The 16,175-nt window shown below is 44.1% G+C and overlaps 1 protein-coding gene and 1 long non-coding RNA gene across 9 annotated transcripts in view; one reads left to right on the forward strand and one right to left on the reverse strand.

Annotated features, from left to right (window-relative positions):
- Positions 1 to 16,175, forward strand: part of LOC123352950 — a 45,679-nt gene that overhangs the window by 1,917 nt on the left and 27,587 nt on the right. The window lies entirely within an intron of this gene.
- The window catches only part of EFCAB5 (EF-hand calcium binding domain 5), a 64,279-nt gene that overhangs the window by 898 nt on the left and 47,206 nt on the right, over positions 1 to 16,175 (reverse strand). For 3 of the 4 annotated variants that reach the window (XM_044993542.1, XM_044993545.1, XM_044993544.1), the window contains exons 14-21: positions 12,931 to 13,220; positions 11,755 to 11,927; positions 10,191 to 10,419; positions 8,166 to 8,318; positions 6,740 to 6,843; positions 5,495 to 5,748; positions 4,738 to 4,967; positions 3,622 to 3,718 (exon numbers count right to left, since the gene is read on the reverse strand). In XM_044993542.1, the coding sequence (XP_044849477.1) occupies positions 3,622 to 3,718; positions 4,738 to 4,967; positions 5,495 to 5,748; positions 6,740 to 6,843; positions 8,166 to 8,318; positions 10,191 to 10,419; positions 11,755 to 11,927; positions 12,931 to 13,220 (1,530 nt within the window). The remainder of the gene's footprint in view (positions 1 to 3,621; positions 3,719 to 4,737; positions 4,968 to 5,494; positions 5,749 to 6,739; positions 6,844 to 8,165; positions 8,319 to 10,190; positions 10,420 to 11,754; positions 11,928 to 12,930; positions 13,221 to 16,175) is intronic. The other variant, XM_044993546.1, reaches the window with a different exon arrangement.

Consider the following 16,175-nt stretch of genomic DNA (forward strand, 5'->3'; position numbering starts at 1 on the left):
GGAATATTGCACAAGCTCAGGGGCCCCATACTAGCAGATTCTGATGCAGAATCATGACCTAGAGCTTCTCACTTACTGAAGAAATCCGAAGTGAGCATCCCAAGAGTCAAACTGCAGTAGGAAGTTCCTACTTTAAGACTTGAACTACAACTATACTTTCTAGCTGGATGAGAATTAGTAACCATCATCCACTGCTATTGATTGCCCAACATAGCTTTTCTGCAATAGAAACATACTAATATTCCATGGCTGTTTATAAAGTAGTAATTTGCCTTTTCAAGCCATTGAATTTGCTTTACAAATACTATAGATTTTTTAAAATGAGACAAGCAGCATTCATGATAGGTATGTTAGAATGCTGACACCTGCTGGGAGCAAACAAACTCTCTGGCTTTATTGTCTGACTATTCTGTGCAGTGTAGTTGTAGCCTTGTCCATCCCAGGATATTAGCGAGATGAGGGAGTATCTTTTATTGGACCAACTTCTGCTGGTGAAAGAGACAAGCTTTTGAGCCACAAAGAGCTCTTCTTTGTCTCTCTCACCAACAGATGTTGGTCCAATAAAAGATACCTCACCCACCTTGTTTGACTATTAGACAGCAAAGTTCATACTTGTGCTGTTAGATGTGTTTGCATATCTTTCAGTTTGGATGGTTGGAATGAATCAGCCCTGTACATATGCTGGAAAATTCAGGTCTGGGTTCAGTAGGGCAAATGAACCGAGTTTCACCAGGGCTGAACTTGGCCCATTGAGTTTTAAAAGGTCCTTTTAACATGTGCATGGTTGAACCAAAGAAACGAATACACTTGTGTGTTGTGCGCGCATCCAACTGTGTGTTGACCCAAAGACAAGGTAATGACATAGGCATGGCAGAGGCAGGTAGAAAGACCTGTTGAAGGGTAAATACAAATATTTGATATTATATATTAAATTCCTTTGATAGTTGTTCTTAGAGGAGTTGTAGGAAGGTGACATTCTCTCTGGCTCAACTCTCACTAAGATCATAAATGAGCTATAAAAGCTACCATCATGCTTAGATGTGGTGGTAGCCAACAAGGTTCTAGCCTGGTTTCTCTGAGCAGTGTTTATTTTTTTCTGAGAACCATGCTACCCAAGCCATGCTATAGCCTAGTTAGTCTTTCTAGCACAGTTTTGTCCTCAGACATGTTTGCTGCCATTTAAGCCTGTCTGCTACATCCTTAGTGATTCAAGCCGGGATAAGCTGGGCAAGATCCTTTCCTTCCCAGTGCTATTTAGTTCTTGTGGAATTGTTAGTATGCATACACTCTTTCAATCCAATGCCATGATTCTTCCTAATTATATTGCCTGAGATAGCAGGGGACTGGACTTGATGACCCCAGAGGTCCCTTCCTGTTCTACGTTCTATAGTCCAGTGCTTTTATTTCTGTTCGTGGTCACTTTGGCGAGTTATACAAATCTCTGCTGCATGTAAGTCAGGGGTAGTCAATAGGTGGACCGCAGACCAAATCCGGACCGCCAGATGCTTTTGAACAGACCCCAAAATCTGTTTATTTACTTATTATTATCATGTTGTTATTATTTTCTCTGGAGTCTGGCCTTTGACTATACCTTGATCAAGAAATTTGGACCTTGACAAAAAATGATGACTACTCTGACATAAGCTGTGAGGGAGATCAGATGTGCCCTTGCTGTTCATCAAGTTGCTTTAGAATGCAGACATTGGTCTAATTTTTTTCTGACTTGTTTTAGTTCATCCTGCTCTAAAACAGATTAACTGGTTGGACTGATTTTAAATAAGGGTATGGCAGTTCCTCTAGAATGTCTGTATGAATCCATAAAGAAATCAGTTGGATGCTTTCAGAAAGTCTCTTCCATGGCAGCCTGATTTTATTTTTTATGGACTAGTTGTATGTTTTATAGATTCTGCTTTAATAAAAAATGTAATTAAACATGACAGCTGTTGTTCTGTAATCTGGTTTGTTGTAATGGGTGGTTTCAACTTAATAAATCAATTATGTATAAATCAATTCCATCTTTTACTGTTTACTTGTATTGTGATAGGATTTGTGCTAGGTGCTGTGCTAGACTTTAATACTAGACATTGTACATTAAAATGCTAGTAAAGGTGAGAAAAGCAAAGTGCTTTTTCCATGTTCAGATTCTGAGGTTGAAGTTTAGTTGCTCTTTTCAGCTATTTTGATATGTACCAATTAAAGGTCACTAGTAGGTACACAGCATTAAAGGGACCTGGAATAATTCTGATTTGTATACCACTGAGAAGTTGTATTTTGCTGCTCTCTGTTGCTTTACTGGTACATGGTGTAGGCAGTTAAGTGCAGGGCTGCCCGGGGGGTGCAAGTGGGGCAATTTGCCCCAGGCCCCGGGCCCCACAGGGGCCCCCATGAGAATATAGTATTTTATAGTATTGCAACTTTTTTTTATGGAAGGGGCCCCCAAAATTGCTTTGCCCCAGGCCCCCTGAATCTTCTGGGCAGCCCTGGTTAAGTGCTTCATATTCTATTACAGTACAGGTGTGTGGAGCATGTGAGGAAAACAGGAACATGTATCTGTGTGAATGTTGTAATACATTTTTAAATTGATACATATGACCATCAGTGGTATTTGCCATTAGACCACTGAATTGTCTTCTCAGTTCCTAAATCCTAATTGGTTTGAGTTCCAGAATAGGTTACATGCCAGGTAACTGTTCCTTTGTAGAATAGCAGCAACTTGTCTTTTACAAATGCAGATCTACATTCTCTCCAGCTACGCTAGAATTGTGGGGAGAGAGGAGCTACGTGGGGCTGCTCTTGTTGCGCCAATAAATTAGTTTAATATCAGAAGGGAAGGAGCCAGGCCTGGTTAAATGTTTACTGTTCATGCCTCAGCTATATCTATAAAAAGGTACATGTCAAAGTAGTATCAATAAATAAACCAAGTTTAATTAGTGAGTGCCAACTGCTCATCTGATTTTAACAGACCCTCCATCTAGCATCAGCTCAACAAAGGACAGTTTGTTCTTTAAACAAATGAAAGTGTATGGGGGGTGGGTTAATATAAAAATATGCTGTTGTAAAAATCTAAACACAAGTCAATAGGAAACCTGCGTGTTTCTGTTATAGATGTTCAGAATTATAACAGCCTCTTCCATTTCCTACCACCTTGGAAAGCTCATCCTCATGAGGAGGGAGAGAGAAAAACGGACTGAGGCCCAGATCCTTACTTGCAACCAAGAAGCACTTGGTGTGTCTATGGGCTGTTGTTTACAAAGATGCTGATTAGCCATTTTGTGCTCCCCCAATCCTGGGGCTGTTCTGACCTGGGTCAGTTCCCTGGTATAAGTCAGAGCAGTTTGAAATGTATAGAAAAAGTGTTTACTCATCAAAGTAACTTTTGTTGTCCAACATGTGGTGATGGAACCCATTTCAAAGCAGATCGGCTGCCATCTCTTAGAGCTGTGAGTTTTGATATCATACTTAGCAGGGCTGTCTTTCTTATTGATCAAAAAAGATTCTACAGATGTTTAGAATGCTTTGTCTGTAGTTTAATTAGTTGGGGCACCAAAAATTCAGCGGAGAGTTCATTGAGACAATACTTAGCTGCAGCATGTGACTCCAGAATTAGTTTTTGATATATACCTTTGATACAGTTAGCCAGCAGCCCCGACTGAACCTGCACATATGTGGCAGTTGGGTCAAAGCAGCAAATCTTCTGAATCAAATCATCATCAAGCTTCTGCAATGCAGAGAACAGAATCACAGGGTGGTCAGGAAAAACAGTAAAAGGTTACAAAGTTACTAAAGGTAGCCAAGCCAAACTGGTGGGACGTTTTGGGAACACTGATGGGGATGGAGAGGCAGAAGGGAGTGGAGGTATGATGGGAGGAGACTGGGAAGACTGAAAAATTGAAGAGTGGGAGGGCAGGAGAGTGAGCGTAGGAGGAGCAAAGGGATGAGGGGACCTATAAGTCTTCCATTGATGCTTAATATGATAACATTTCCTTCCAATATAATAGTAAATTGACTTTAATGCTACATCTGTTTATTCAACTGTATTCTCTGTGAGTGTCTATTTATACAGAGAGATATACATTAGATTTGTATTTTACAGAGACACCTTTGCTATATATAACACCTCTCTAAAACCCTGTCGAAACAGAAATCATCATTTCCAGTTCTGCTGTCCAGGCTTGTAATTCACCTTCTTGAATTATGTTTACTATGGAACTTTATTAATATTGAAACAAACAAACAAATCTAAATTGCCAGTTAGTTATGACAAGAAACTGGAATGAAACAGAGGGATGAGAAAGAGCCAGGAGGAGAAGAGGGCTGTGACAGGGAGTAGATAGGAGGGCAGAAGGCACACTGAAATCAGATTTTTTTGGTAGAATCTGTTGAAGTTTTATAGCAAATCACATTCCATATTACATTTTAAAGATACTAATGGTAAATTAATGTTGCAGTTAGTTCATGGAACTTGTTAGGAAATGGATATTTTCTCCTTGTTTATCTACTACTTAGGCATAGATATATCTTATAGATTCATAGAGTTTAAGGCCAGAAGGGACTCTGTTCATTTTTCCATTCTCTACTCTTAATGAAATCTGGCCTGTTAACCCCTTAGGCCCACTGCCTCCCCACTGCACATATCTCCAGGAGCATATTTCTTTCTCGTATCACCCTTGGCAAGTCCCATTGTGTCTTTTTGGGTTGTTTGCCTAGACAGAGTGGCTCAAGAACTCGATTTCTCACCAGTACACAATGACTCCAGTTCTCAATCTTCTCTGAACCTACCCACTCTGGGTAGAAAAGAAGCAGCACAGCCTTTAGTATGTTATGCACCATGGCTGGTGGCTCTGCGTAGCTCTTCATGTCGGCAAAGGACTCAGGATCAAGTTCCTGGATACACTCACGCAAGTCCTGCAGCATGAGCCGATGGAAGAGAATCTGCGCGCGCCTCAAATCTACAACGTGCTCTGCAACTGGAATCACAAGCCAACCTTTCAAAGAGAGACTCAGAAACACCTGCTACTGAAGATGTAAGGTTTTGAATGCAGGGGTCTGCCCTCCTTATGATTAACTTTCCCTTCCCGTTCTAATACAGATAGTATTCACAAATGGTCTGTTTACGAACAGCCCAGGGAGTCTATCAGTGTTTTCAAAATGTACATGGATCAGGGGAAGGGAGGCAAAGCTCATGATCTGGATTCCATTCCAAGCAACCCTGAAGAACACACAGGCTCAGATCCTCAAAGGTAGTTAGATCCACCTAACTCAATTGGAATAAATATCTGTGAGGAGCTGGGCCGGAGCCTCTGAAACAGTCTTCCTCCCTTGCTGTTTTCCCCAGAGTCTGCTGAGATTTGCGGTTCACTTAAACTTGGTTTAAATGACTGAAGTACATTTTTATTTGTATTTTTGTACTTGTCCGAGTGCTGTCTTGCTTGTAATTTTACTGAGATTCCTAATATCAGCCAAAGAAACCATACTGGCCCTGCACCCCCAGTACCTAGGACATAGATTGGGTCTGTTTCCCCTGAAGACTCCTTCAGTATCTCAGAGCAGGCCGCCTGGGCCATCTTCAGCATTATCTGCAGGTCTTTATGCTCATGAGGTGGTAACCCCTGGTAATGTGCAGGGCTGAGATCAAACACCCCAAAGGCCCGTCCTGTTGGCTCACGGAGTGGAACTGCAATGTGAGGCTCTCCATAGGCAAAGGTGCTAATGACCTCGGAACTGTCTGTGCACTTGAAGAGGTAATCTCTGAAATGACAGCAAAGTGAGGACAAGATCATGAATGTTACAACCCCAGCCTTTTTGGCAACTACTGTAGCATTTGCAGTGAAGGACCATACATACCTTGCTGTTGGGAAGGAATTTTTATATTACCGAAACAGCTGCCTACATGCAGGCAGATTCAGACGACATTCCAGCCATATTGGAAGGAGAGAAATAGCACTTCGGAGCATGACCCTGCTCATCTTAGTCTAGCATTGAGAATTGTAAGGGTTTAATAAACACTTAAGTTAGTGTTGTGTTATTGCTGCAAACACAGTGTCCAGTTCATATTGATGTTGACATTTGCTCTGTGGAGTTTCACAAAAAGTAAAAACATCTGCTGGAACAGCAAGTAACTTCTTGACTAAGTTCAGCAGCAAGGGAAGATGTATTTAATAGCTAAGCCTGTGAGGACCTTGGCAGTTGAAGGCAATAACTACATAATAGGATGTTTCAGAGGAAATGAGGATAACAGAACCAGGAAAAAAAACCACATTAATTTAAAGAACAGAATGCTCAAGACATGGGGGCCTTGCCCTGAAAACAGTCACTACCAGACACAGTGCTTTCTTGAAGTATATGGAACTACTCATGTGAGTAAGCGTTATGCTTGGTGTTGAATGTTTACAGGATCTAGCCCAAAGAAAAGATTCCTAGCCCTGGATAGTTTATTACCACACACAACCACATACCATGGGAGAGAGCATGTGGTAGAGAGATAGACACCACTCCCACAGACTGTATACAAAGTGTATGCATATTCTGCCAGCGGTGGGCTGAACATTACAACTGGACTTAACCTATCAGCCTAATCTTCTATCCAGCAGCCAGCCTCCTGCAGGTGACAGTAGCCAAGACAAGAATGCAGCAGCAAGTCTAGCCATTGAGCTTTTCTTAGTTCACCTCTGCTGAGTGCGCTTTGCATGTGTTACAGCATAGGCATGGATGACAGATGGCGGGAGAGTCTCAAACCCACCTGAAGATATTTTCTCTTCTATGGAGAACAGTGGGAGGGGAGGGGATTTCCATATGCCCAGAGTGATCTGTAGTCATCATCTTGCGCAAAACGTAGTCGCCTGTCTTGAAAAGAGGAAAGGGTGTTTTTGTTGCATTCAGGAAATGAACATCCACTTTGAAGCTTAGAGAGAGAACCACTGCTTGCTTCTTAGGGAGAGCTCTCACTCACATTCACCCTTAGTGGGATGATTTAAGGCCAGTTTCTAACTAGGTGTGTTTTGTCCCCACAGCCCTAGATTCTAGCACTCACAGTGCACCACAGGTATGTACAACATCTTCCTTCGACTGGCCTCATTAATCTTATCCCCGTGCTCCAGTCCTGAAGGATGCCAACAGGTGGATGAGCCTCAGCCTAGTGAGGGGGCTACCTATGGACAGTTCATTTTCACTTCAGTTCCCACGGTACAATAGCTTCCATAGACCCAGCGCTCATGTCGGTGTGTCTTGCCAGATGAAAAACATGCAGCTGTCTTTAGGAAGCAAATAATATGACAAATGGGCAGCCAACCAGATGAAAATGTAAAGCCTGGAGTGAAAAATAAGTTGCCAGTGGGAAACCTGTTTATCACAGAGATGCAGCTGAGCTGTGGCTGCAGCAGCGACCATAACACGAGCTCAGTCCCAAACATTTCATCCTCTTGCTTTTTATCTACCTAATTCAGTTTGAGGTAAGCTGACAAGCATCCCAGTGTCTCAGTGCCTGCTGCATAATTGGAATATGAACCGCAGGCGAGTGGGCTGCCCTCACATGCTAGCTAATTGCGAGCAGTCTGCCTCCAGATTTGTATTTACATTTTGCATGCTGATGTTTCAGGATGAAGAGCCAGAACATTAACCATTTTCCTTTTCCATACCATAATCTTGAGTGGGATTTTTCCTCCACAGTAGAGCAGTTCCCTTTTAAGACTGATTTGGCAGACAGCTGCTGTGTGGGCTAGCATGGTGACCATGTGGGTTTTGTTCTATACTTCCACAGGCCGATTTGCATGCTGGTGTCTTGCTCTATTGGCTGGTAGGAGCCAGGAGTACTAAAGGTCCAGTACCTTTAGCTCATAGGCGATGCTTACTGAGGGTGCTGCTGCTGATTTTAATGCAGGAACTGAAGGGAATCCCAACCAGCCTTTCTTGGTTGAAGGAAGATCACCGTAAGGGACAGCAAGAATGAAAAGTGGTATCCCCTAGAGAAGGAACCTTCCTTCCCTTTCCCCCCACAGAATATTGTATCGGGTACTAGAATCTTTGGCAGGATTAATCTTGGTTGGGAGCCAAACTGAGCTATCAATGGTTGATCCCTGCCAAACTGCACTAGCCCAATCCATCACTATCATAGTAAGAGGTCTCTTCTGTGCAGTGGTCTGAGACTAACGTGAAAGGACTAGGCATACCTTATCTTTGCCAGGCTCCACCAGGTACATAGTGATGTTGCGGATGGTGGGTGCCCTGGTGCAGAGCCAGCCCACAGCAGTGAATGCAACCTGCAATATGTTTTCCAGTGTGCGGACGTGGTGGTAGGCTTCGCTGAATACGTGGGAAACCCCCTATGGAAACAGAACCCTCTAAATGACTTGGAGATAAAGTTGGGGACGTTTTCATTAAGCAAATTAAGCCAAAAAAAAAAAGAGTAAAATGTTAGTCTATCAACATTGCTTTTAAAGGAGAGAATCTCTAAGAATACAAAGCTATCCTGTGAATGCCATTTGTCACGGAGTCCCTGGGCGATGCTCTGGAACTGCTCCCCACAAAGCCAGTCAGGACTTTGGGGAGCCTCCTCTCCCTTGGAGCAGACTGTCTGCAGGGCAAGAAGCTCACACGGCTTCACCTTCCAGGGTCTGACCTTGGAGCATTCAGCATCCTCTGCCCCTCCGTGCGCTTCCCAATCAGACTTGACTCTTAGCCAGCCAGTAAAACTGAGGTTTATTAGATGACAGGAACACGGTCTAAAACAGAGCTTGTAGGTACACAGAACGGGACCCCTCAGCTGGGTCCATTCTGGGGCCCAGCGAGCCAGACAACCCCATCTGCCCTCACTTCCTGTCCCCAGCCAGCTCCAGACTGAAACCCCCTCCAGCTCCTCCTTTCTGGCCTTTGTCTCTTTCCCGGGCCAGGAGGTCACCTGATCTCTTTGTTCTCCCCCACCTTTAGCATCCCCTTGCAGGGGGGAAGGGCCCGGGCCATTAGTTGCCAGGAGACAGAGTGTCGGCCAGAAACTGAGGCACCCACACAGTATTCAGAGGAAAAATTAAGAACAGTCCCACTTCGTCACACCATTGTCAAATGAGACCCCAGGGTTCAGGGGCCCAGGCCAGTACTGGAGTGCTGAATAATTGGAGGTCCAGTGATCTCTGAGAAGGTAGGACTTCCCTCCCAGTGCTGGCATATTGTGCTCTCTCCTTACCAAGAGGGGTAACTACAATGAGGCTGGTTCCAACAGCAGTTATTTAGTAGCATTCTGGCCAGGTAAATAAAAGGGGTGGGGGTGGAATCTCAAACAGAGAAAACTAAGGAATAAGTGACACATGCATAGGGGCTAGCCTGTGTACCAACTATCATTTTTGGTTGACTGTGTATCTCTGTAAAGTTCCCTTTCTTTCTATTGTATCTTAACATCCACTGAGATTTTCCAGATTTTATTTCTATTGCACTCTTTGCTGTAGTACCTGGCTGCTGATGCTATCTCCAGCTTGACTTCCACTAATTTGAATCATTATCAACCAGCAAAGTAGAAACACGTGAAGAAATGATACCAAAAGTTTTCAGGGACTGTAGAGAAGATGATTTTTTCCCTGATCCAGCCTGAAACATCTGGCTATTTGGAAACACTGGTAAAGGAACCTGAAGTGCAGTGGTTTGCAATTAGTCCAGAAAGTATAACGTGAACAGCTTCATGACACAAGTAAGTAGCTAAATTCATGAAGGAGAAGTCCATCAATGGCTGTTAACCAAGAGGATCAGGGATGCAACCCCATGCCCTGGGTGTCCTTAAACCTCTGACTGCCAGAAGCTGGGACTGGACAACAGTGGATGGATCACTTGATAAATTGCCCTGTTCTGTTCATTCCCTCTGACACTGGCTGCTGTTGGACAGGATACTGGGCTAGATGGACCATTGGTCCGACCCATTCTTATGTTCAAAACACGCAACCACTATGTTCAGTAAATAAGTGCTAATAACTATTAGCTTAGTACAAATCTGTTTGTAGTTCACCATTCACATTTAGAGGCGAAGCCTCCTAAATAATGGATACAGGGATAATACTGGTCTATTTGTGCCATTTTCATCCCAGAGAGCAAAATGGATTTACAGTGCATTTTCTAACTGTACAGCTGCTGCCCATTCACAGCGAGGCACATGAAGTCCCAAACTGCTTGTTTGAAGCATCTAATGAACCTGCTTTTCTCATTGTGCCCACCTGATAGAAACCGATCTCGTGGGTCAGAAAGATGGTTTGCTCACACTGGTCCCGCAGGGTGTCAAGTCCTAGAATCCCAATGGTCCTCCATCGGGAATCCTGCAGTGGCAGCACCAGGAATGAGCCTCTCCTCTCCCGTTCTGCCCGGTCATAGTTCCAGAAGTGGATATTTCCATGGAACTGAACTCTTGGAACATGGACTGGCTTCCCCTCTTCTGCTGCTGCAAAGCTGAGGGACAGGAATACCATGGGGAAGGCAAGAGGAGGTTTGTAGGAGAAAGGTAAGTAGGCCGAGAAAGTCTTTAGAAAAGCTCTGAGGATTTCCAAATACATCTGGGGGTAAAGTAATCCAAACACAGGTGTTCAATGGGGAGAGAGAAACTTGAAAGCAGCAATGCCCTGAAAACACCTACAGGAAATAGTGGATAGCAAATTACACAGGACAGGAGAGTGCAGTGCCATATAGCACCAAGAAGACAAACAAACACAAAGTGCACCTTTGGGCTCTTTATGCTAAGGCATCATGGATTGGAGTAGGAAGGTGATGATCCTGCTCTGTCAGGCACTGATGAAACAACACGTAGAATACTGGATCTACCTCTTGCATCCCAGAAAGATAATGACAATAATACTTAGCACTTACCTGGCACTTTTCATCTTCAAAGTTCTGTAAAATATCAGCTAAAGAATGTAACTAAATAGAGACAAATTAAGGGGGGTGATTCAGAGGGGAGTAATAGTGATGGACTAGAGGGGATGATGTATAAAGAAGGAGATAAAGAGACAAATTTGCAGAACTTACATAAGTGATAAGGGGGCATGATGATTGTTTCCTAGAGCTTAAAGGGTGTAAGGGAGTGGAAAGTGCTTTGTAGTGATAGAAAGGGTGTATAAGTAGCAGTAATGGAAGAAGTTTAAAAAAAGGAAATTGTAGGCTGAATATAATACAATATCTTCTTTAAGGATGAGACTGCTTTAGACTGTGGAACAGTCTCCCCAAGGAAAGGAGTGGGCGCCTGATCCATCAGGACATTTAAAACTCAGTTGTATGAAGCAGGGGTTCTCAGCCTTTTTTCTTTCTGAGGACCACCCATCATGCTATAAAAACTCCTTGGCCCAGCTGTGCCACAACAACTGTTTTCTGCATATAAAAGCCAGGGCCGGCATTAGGGGGTAGCAAGCAGCACAATTGCCTGGGGCCACACACCACAGGCTTCAGCCCCAGCTGGGGTGGCTTGGGGCCCAGAGCTGCAGTCCCGTACAGCGGGGCTTTGGCTTTCTGCCCTGGGGCCTAGTGAGTTTAATGCCGGCCATGCTTGGTGGCCCTCTGAAACCTGCTCGCAGCTCCCCAGGGGGCCCTGGACCTCTGGTTGAGAACCATGTGTATTAAGTACAATCAGATTTATAAGGGATAATCCTGTGTTGGCCCCTGAGGGATGGTCTTTTCTATAGTATCTATCAGTCTAGTCTGCATTTCTAATGCATCCCATAGTCATTGTACTCTCTAAATTCCATGATTCAAGTGACTTAAGAAAAGGTAATAGCTCTGTGCAGGTTTCCTTACCTTACTCCTTTCATGTCCTTGTAAAGTGCCTGGTTTAGGATGTATGGGGCATCATCTGAGGTGCAAGCCACATACCGCAAGAGAACCTCGCCCCGCTCTGGCGAAAGCTGGTTCTGTTCCAAAAGGGCAATATACGCACTGATCTTCTTGTTATTCCCGTGGACTTCTGCATCCTAGCAACCAAATGTTTCACGTTACATCTGTGCATTAGACACTGGCCATTACACTTATTTCATGTGCTTACAGATTATCTCATTCATCACGGGATGTTATTCTAGGCCAGGGACTTTATTTCTCTTACACCAGATGATTAATGACGTCCATGCTGTCACTTGTCTAATGGGTTCTGGCCCAGGACACTATATCATCAACTCAAAAGCTGCATTCTGACTGGCAGGGAGGAGGGATTTGTTTCCTGCTTCTCTTAAGCACAGACCACTTTTTTCTAAAAATACAATCTGCCCCTAATGACCTATGCCTAAGCAAAAAGCCCAATGAACTTCGTCTCCGGGGCAGACTGTCTTGGACCAAAAAGCCATGCAAATGCCAGAGTCAAGAGCCTTCCCACAAGGATATCCCGGCTCTAGCCTTGAGAAGTTAAATCTAGGAACAGCTAGCAAGAGTGCATCAGCTGCCGCCACACTGCATAGGGAGAGAAGAGGGTCCATTATGTAGCTAGGGGTCATCAGATAGGCCTTTAAAGATCAATATTAGCACCTTAAATTGCACCTGGAAGCAAATGCGAAGCCATTCACATTACAAATTCTCCATATGCATCACAAACTGAATGATGTGTATTTATTTTCAGAAACCATAAAACCAGGAACATGCATTTCTGGATTTTATTTTATTAAACTTTCCAAAACTTGAGGTGATTAGGTGATCATGAACGTGAGACACTGATGGCACCTGATAGGTATAGCACCTGGCTAGAGCTTCTGCATCTCATCCCTGACCTACAATCGCCTCAGCTATTTAATGTGTGAGTCTCCTGAACAGCAAGTGATTACGCTGTCTTCAAATAGGCATACTGAGGGTAGGTGATGTGTAAGCTTCCCACACCAAGTTACACTGACCTGGACTGGTGGTGAATGTAGCCCTTTAGTTTAAGACAGTGTCAGCCATAATCCACACTAGATAGTCTGCGTCACTCACGCAGCTGGTAGCGATGCATACCTGGGAAAGTGCCTTAAAGACTGCCTTGTACACTGGCTCCATGCTTGCCCCACTGGTCTCAGCTGCATGCTGGATATTGTGCAGCCACTTCCTCCTGGCAGAACCTCGCAGGCGTTCCATGTGGGTTCGCGCCACGCTCATGGTCAGAAACTCCACCATGGTATAGAGAACTTCATCTTCATTACCGGTGAGCTCAGAAACAACCAATTCCAGATAGGTTTGAAATTCCTTTGGAGACAACTTCATCACACCACTGGGGTGTGGGTGGGAGCAGCAAAGGTGCTTCTTTGCTAAGGGATGAAACAGAAATAAGGACACAGGCACACCTGTTTGTGGCTGTCTGTTTTGCTCTCTCTCAGTCCAGCAATGCCATGTCTGACCCGCCAGAGGTGTTCCCTGCCCATCATTTGAAAGAGTCTCTCTACTCATTTCCTCCTCCCCAAAATCAAAATGTAAGTGCCATGGCAGCCATAAAGGCAGGATGCACTCTCTCCTCCTCTCTCTGTGGTCTCAGACACTGAGAAAATCACATGGACAGCCCTCCCAAATCTCCCCCATGCACAGCTCTACAAGGAAGCCAAGCTATACATGTCAGGGGAAAATCTGGAGGTTGCTCCTGGTTATCCCAGAATCACATTCACCTCAACCACATAGCCAAACTGCAGGGACTTTGGATGACCTGCTGCAGCCAGGCGCATATAGACATCCCTGTTAGTGGTGCACGCTCCAGATGCATGAAGAACTACTGGCCACTCCCATTAACACCTTGAAGGCGAAAGCCTACTGATGACCTCGCAGTTCAACCTTGTCCCCAAGGATTTCCATTACATACAGCACTTGGATTCATTGTGGGGGTTTTAAGACCTTCCAAAGCAGCTATAATCTTACTAACTCTGCTTTGGTTGTCTGGGTTTAATTACTGAAATACCATTTGTATTGTGTTAAATCTTATATTGAGGATGAAACAAAATTAAAGCTCCATTTATAGTACATAGATGACTGGATGATGCTCTGGAATATTTGAATTTCACCAGGAGATGCAGACAGAGAAAACAGGAAGAAAAGCACTGTTTTACATGGCTCTTCTCTGAAGATCATATTGTCTGTACTTCTGTTCTCCCCTTTCTTTCGGGTTTCAGGGTTGAGTTGATCTACAGTGATTTATTCATTTAAAAAATTACTAAGGGCTCAATCATGACCTGCTGAACATTTCCTCCCAGGGTAGTAAAGGGGCTACATGCATCACCCCTCTTTGCCAGGCTGCTGTTTCCCATCCTGCACATGTGAGCAGAGGGTAAGCAGACAGGGAAGGAATGGGTAGAATCTTGCCACATCCCCATTTCAAAATGCACCAGCCAGTGCTGCCGAACTGACAAAGCTGCACTAGCACAAGGACTGACACAGCTTACTCCCCCCCCAGAGAAAGGGGGAAGCATGGTCCAAACTGAGACTCTCCTGGGGTGGTGTAGCTATGCGTGCCCCTTACTCATGCTGGATTGCAATGGGCCTGTCTATCCCTACATGATCAACCCTATGAGGGTTGACATACATGGGACACTGAAGAAGTCTCCTTCAAAACTAACCTCTGGAGTGCCTAGCCAGCGTTGCAGCAGAGAACAGAGTAGATGTGATATAACTGGAATCAAGTCAAGCATCTGATACTGTCTCTCATGAAATCCTATTCCCAGAGTTCATTCAAATTGGCTTACCTATGAACATTGTCACAGGAGAGAAAACTGTCTGTTGGCAGTAGCAAAGGGTAATGATAAATGACAATGCATCAAGCTGCAGGGAGGTGAACTTGAAGATTATGATGATTGATGATGAACACTGTGGTAGCACACAGGAACCCAATCATGTGCTAGACGCTGTACAAACAAACAAATGGACCTGCCCCCAAGAGCTTTCAATCTAAATAATGTACAGCACATTAATGACATTCACAGAGGAGACTAAACTGGAAGGTGCTGCACACACTAATGAGGACAGAGAAGTAATATGAAAGGACCTAGGCAGATTAGAAACAATAGGAAAATAACAAAGTTAGACTCAACTTGGAAAATAAATGCCAGTACATCAGAGGGGGAAACAATCTGGAAGATAAATATGCAACAGGAGGGAGATACCTGTAAAGCAGCAATGGCTTAAAGAGATCTGGCAATGAGTGTGGACAGTAAATTACTCTGCCTCTCTGGCTCTGGTACAACTCTCCCTGGAGTACTGCACTGAATTCTGGGCACTTCATTACCAGAAAGATACAAACTGGAAGGAGTTGATAGAAGAGCACCAAAATGATTGGGGTGGGAGTGACATCTAAAGGAAAAATTCGAAGAGCTAAACATGCGTAGTTTGGCTAAAAGATGACTAATGGGGAAGAGGGTAACAGTCTGGAAATATGTGGGGGAAGGAGAGGAAGTGTAAGAGAACACAAGAGAGTAAAACAATAATGGGATGAAATTAATCACAGGAAAAATCAGGCTGACTATCATGAAACAAACCATAACAAAGATCGGGGGGAACCGTGCTAGTCTGTATCCACAGAAACAACAAGGAGTCTGGTGGCACCTTAAAGACTAAGATTTATTTGGGCATAAGCTTTCGTGGGTAAAAAACCTCACTTCTTCAGATGCATGGAGTGCATGCAGCTGAAGAAGTGAGGTTTTTTTTACCCACGAAAGCTTATGCCCAAATAAATCTGTTAGTCTTTAAGGTGCCACTGGACTCCATAACAAAGATGTCTGTCAGACTGGAATAGTCTTCCAAGGAAGTAGCTGAAGAGCTTTTAGTTGGAGTATTTAAAGGCAGACTGGACAGAGCACTAGAAAATGTGCTGTAGGGAACAATCCTGCACTTGACCCAGGACCTAGCAACTCAAGGGGTCCCTTATTTGCTTTTATAATATGTGTTGTATGGGAGCCCCCCAAAATATTCCTGCTTAGGGCCCCCAATGGGCTAGCACCGTCTCTGCTGATTTCTGTGGTTCTACAGACACATGCAGAGACCTAGAGAGGAACAGACTTTTAAAGAACAGGCTGTAAACCCTACACCACAGAGCTAGGATTAATACTGGGCCAATTCTGAAAATGTGAACCTCTCCTATTGTTTTGTATTCAGCTAAGTCCTGGATTTATCTATGCAGGGGTTCTTCTAAACTACCCAGCCTTCCTCATTAACTAAATAGTTCCTTATGCACTCCAGTTACCTCCCATAATGCTATATTTGCACACAAGAGGGTGCTCTTGTAT

This window comes from Mauremys mutica, chromosome 19 (assembly GCF_020497125.1).
Source record: "Mauremys mutica isolate MM-2020 ecotype Southern chromosome 19, ASM2049712v1, whole genome shotgun sequence".
In the NCBI taxonomy this organism is placed as follows: Eukaryota; Metazoa; Chordata; order Testudines; family Geoemydidae; genus Mauremys; species Mauremys mutica.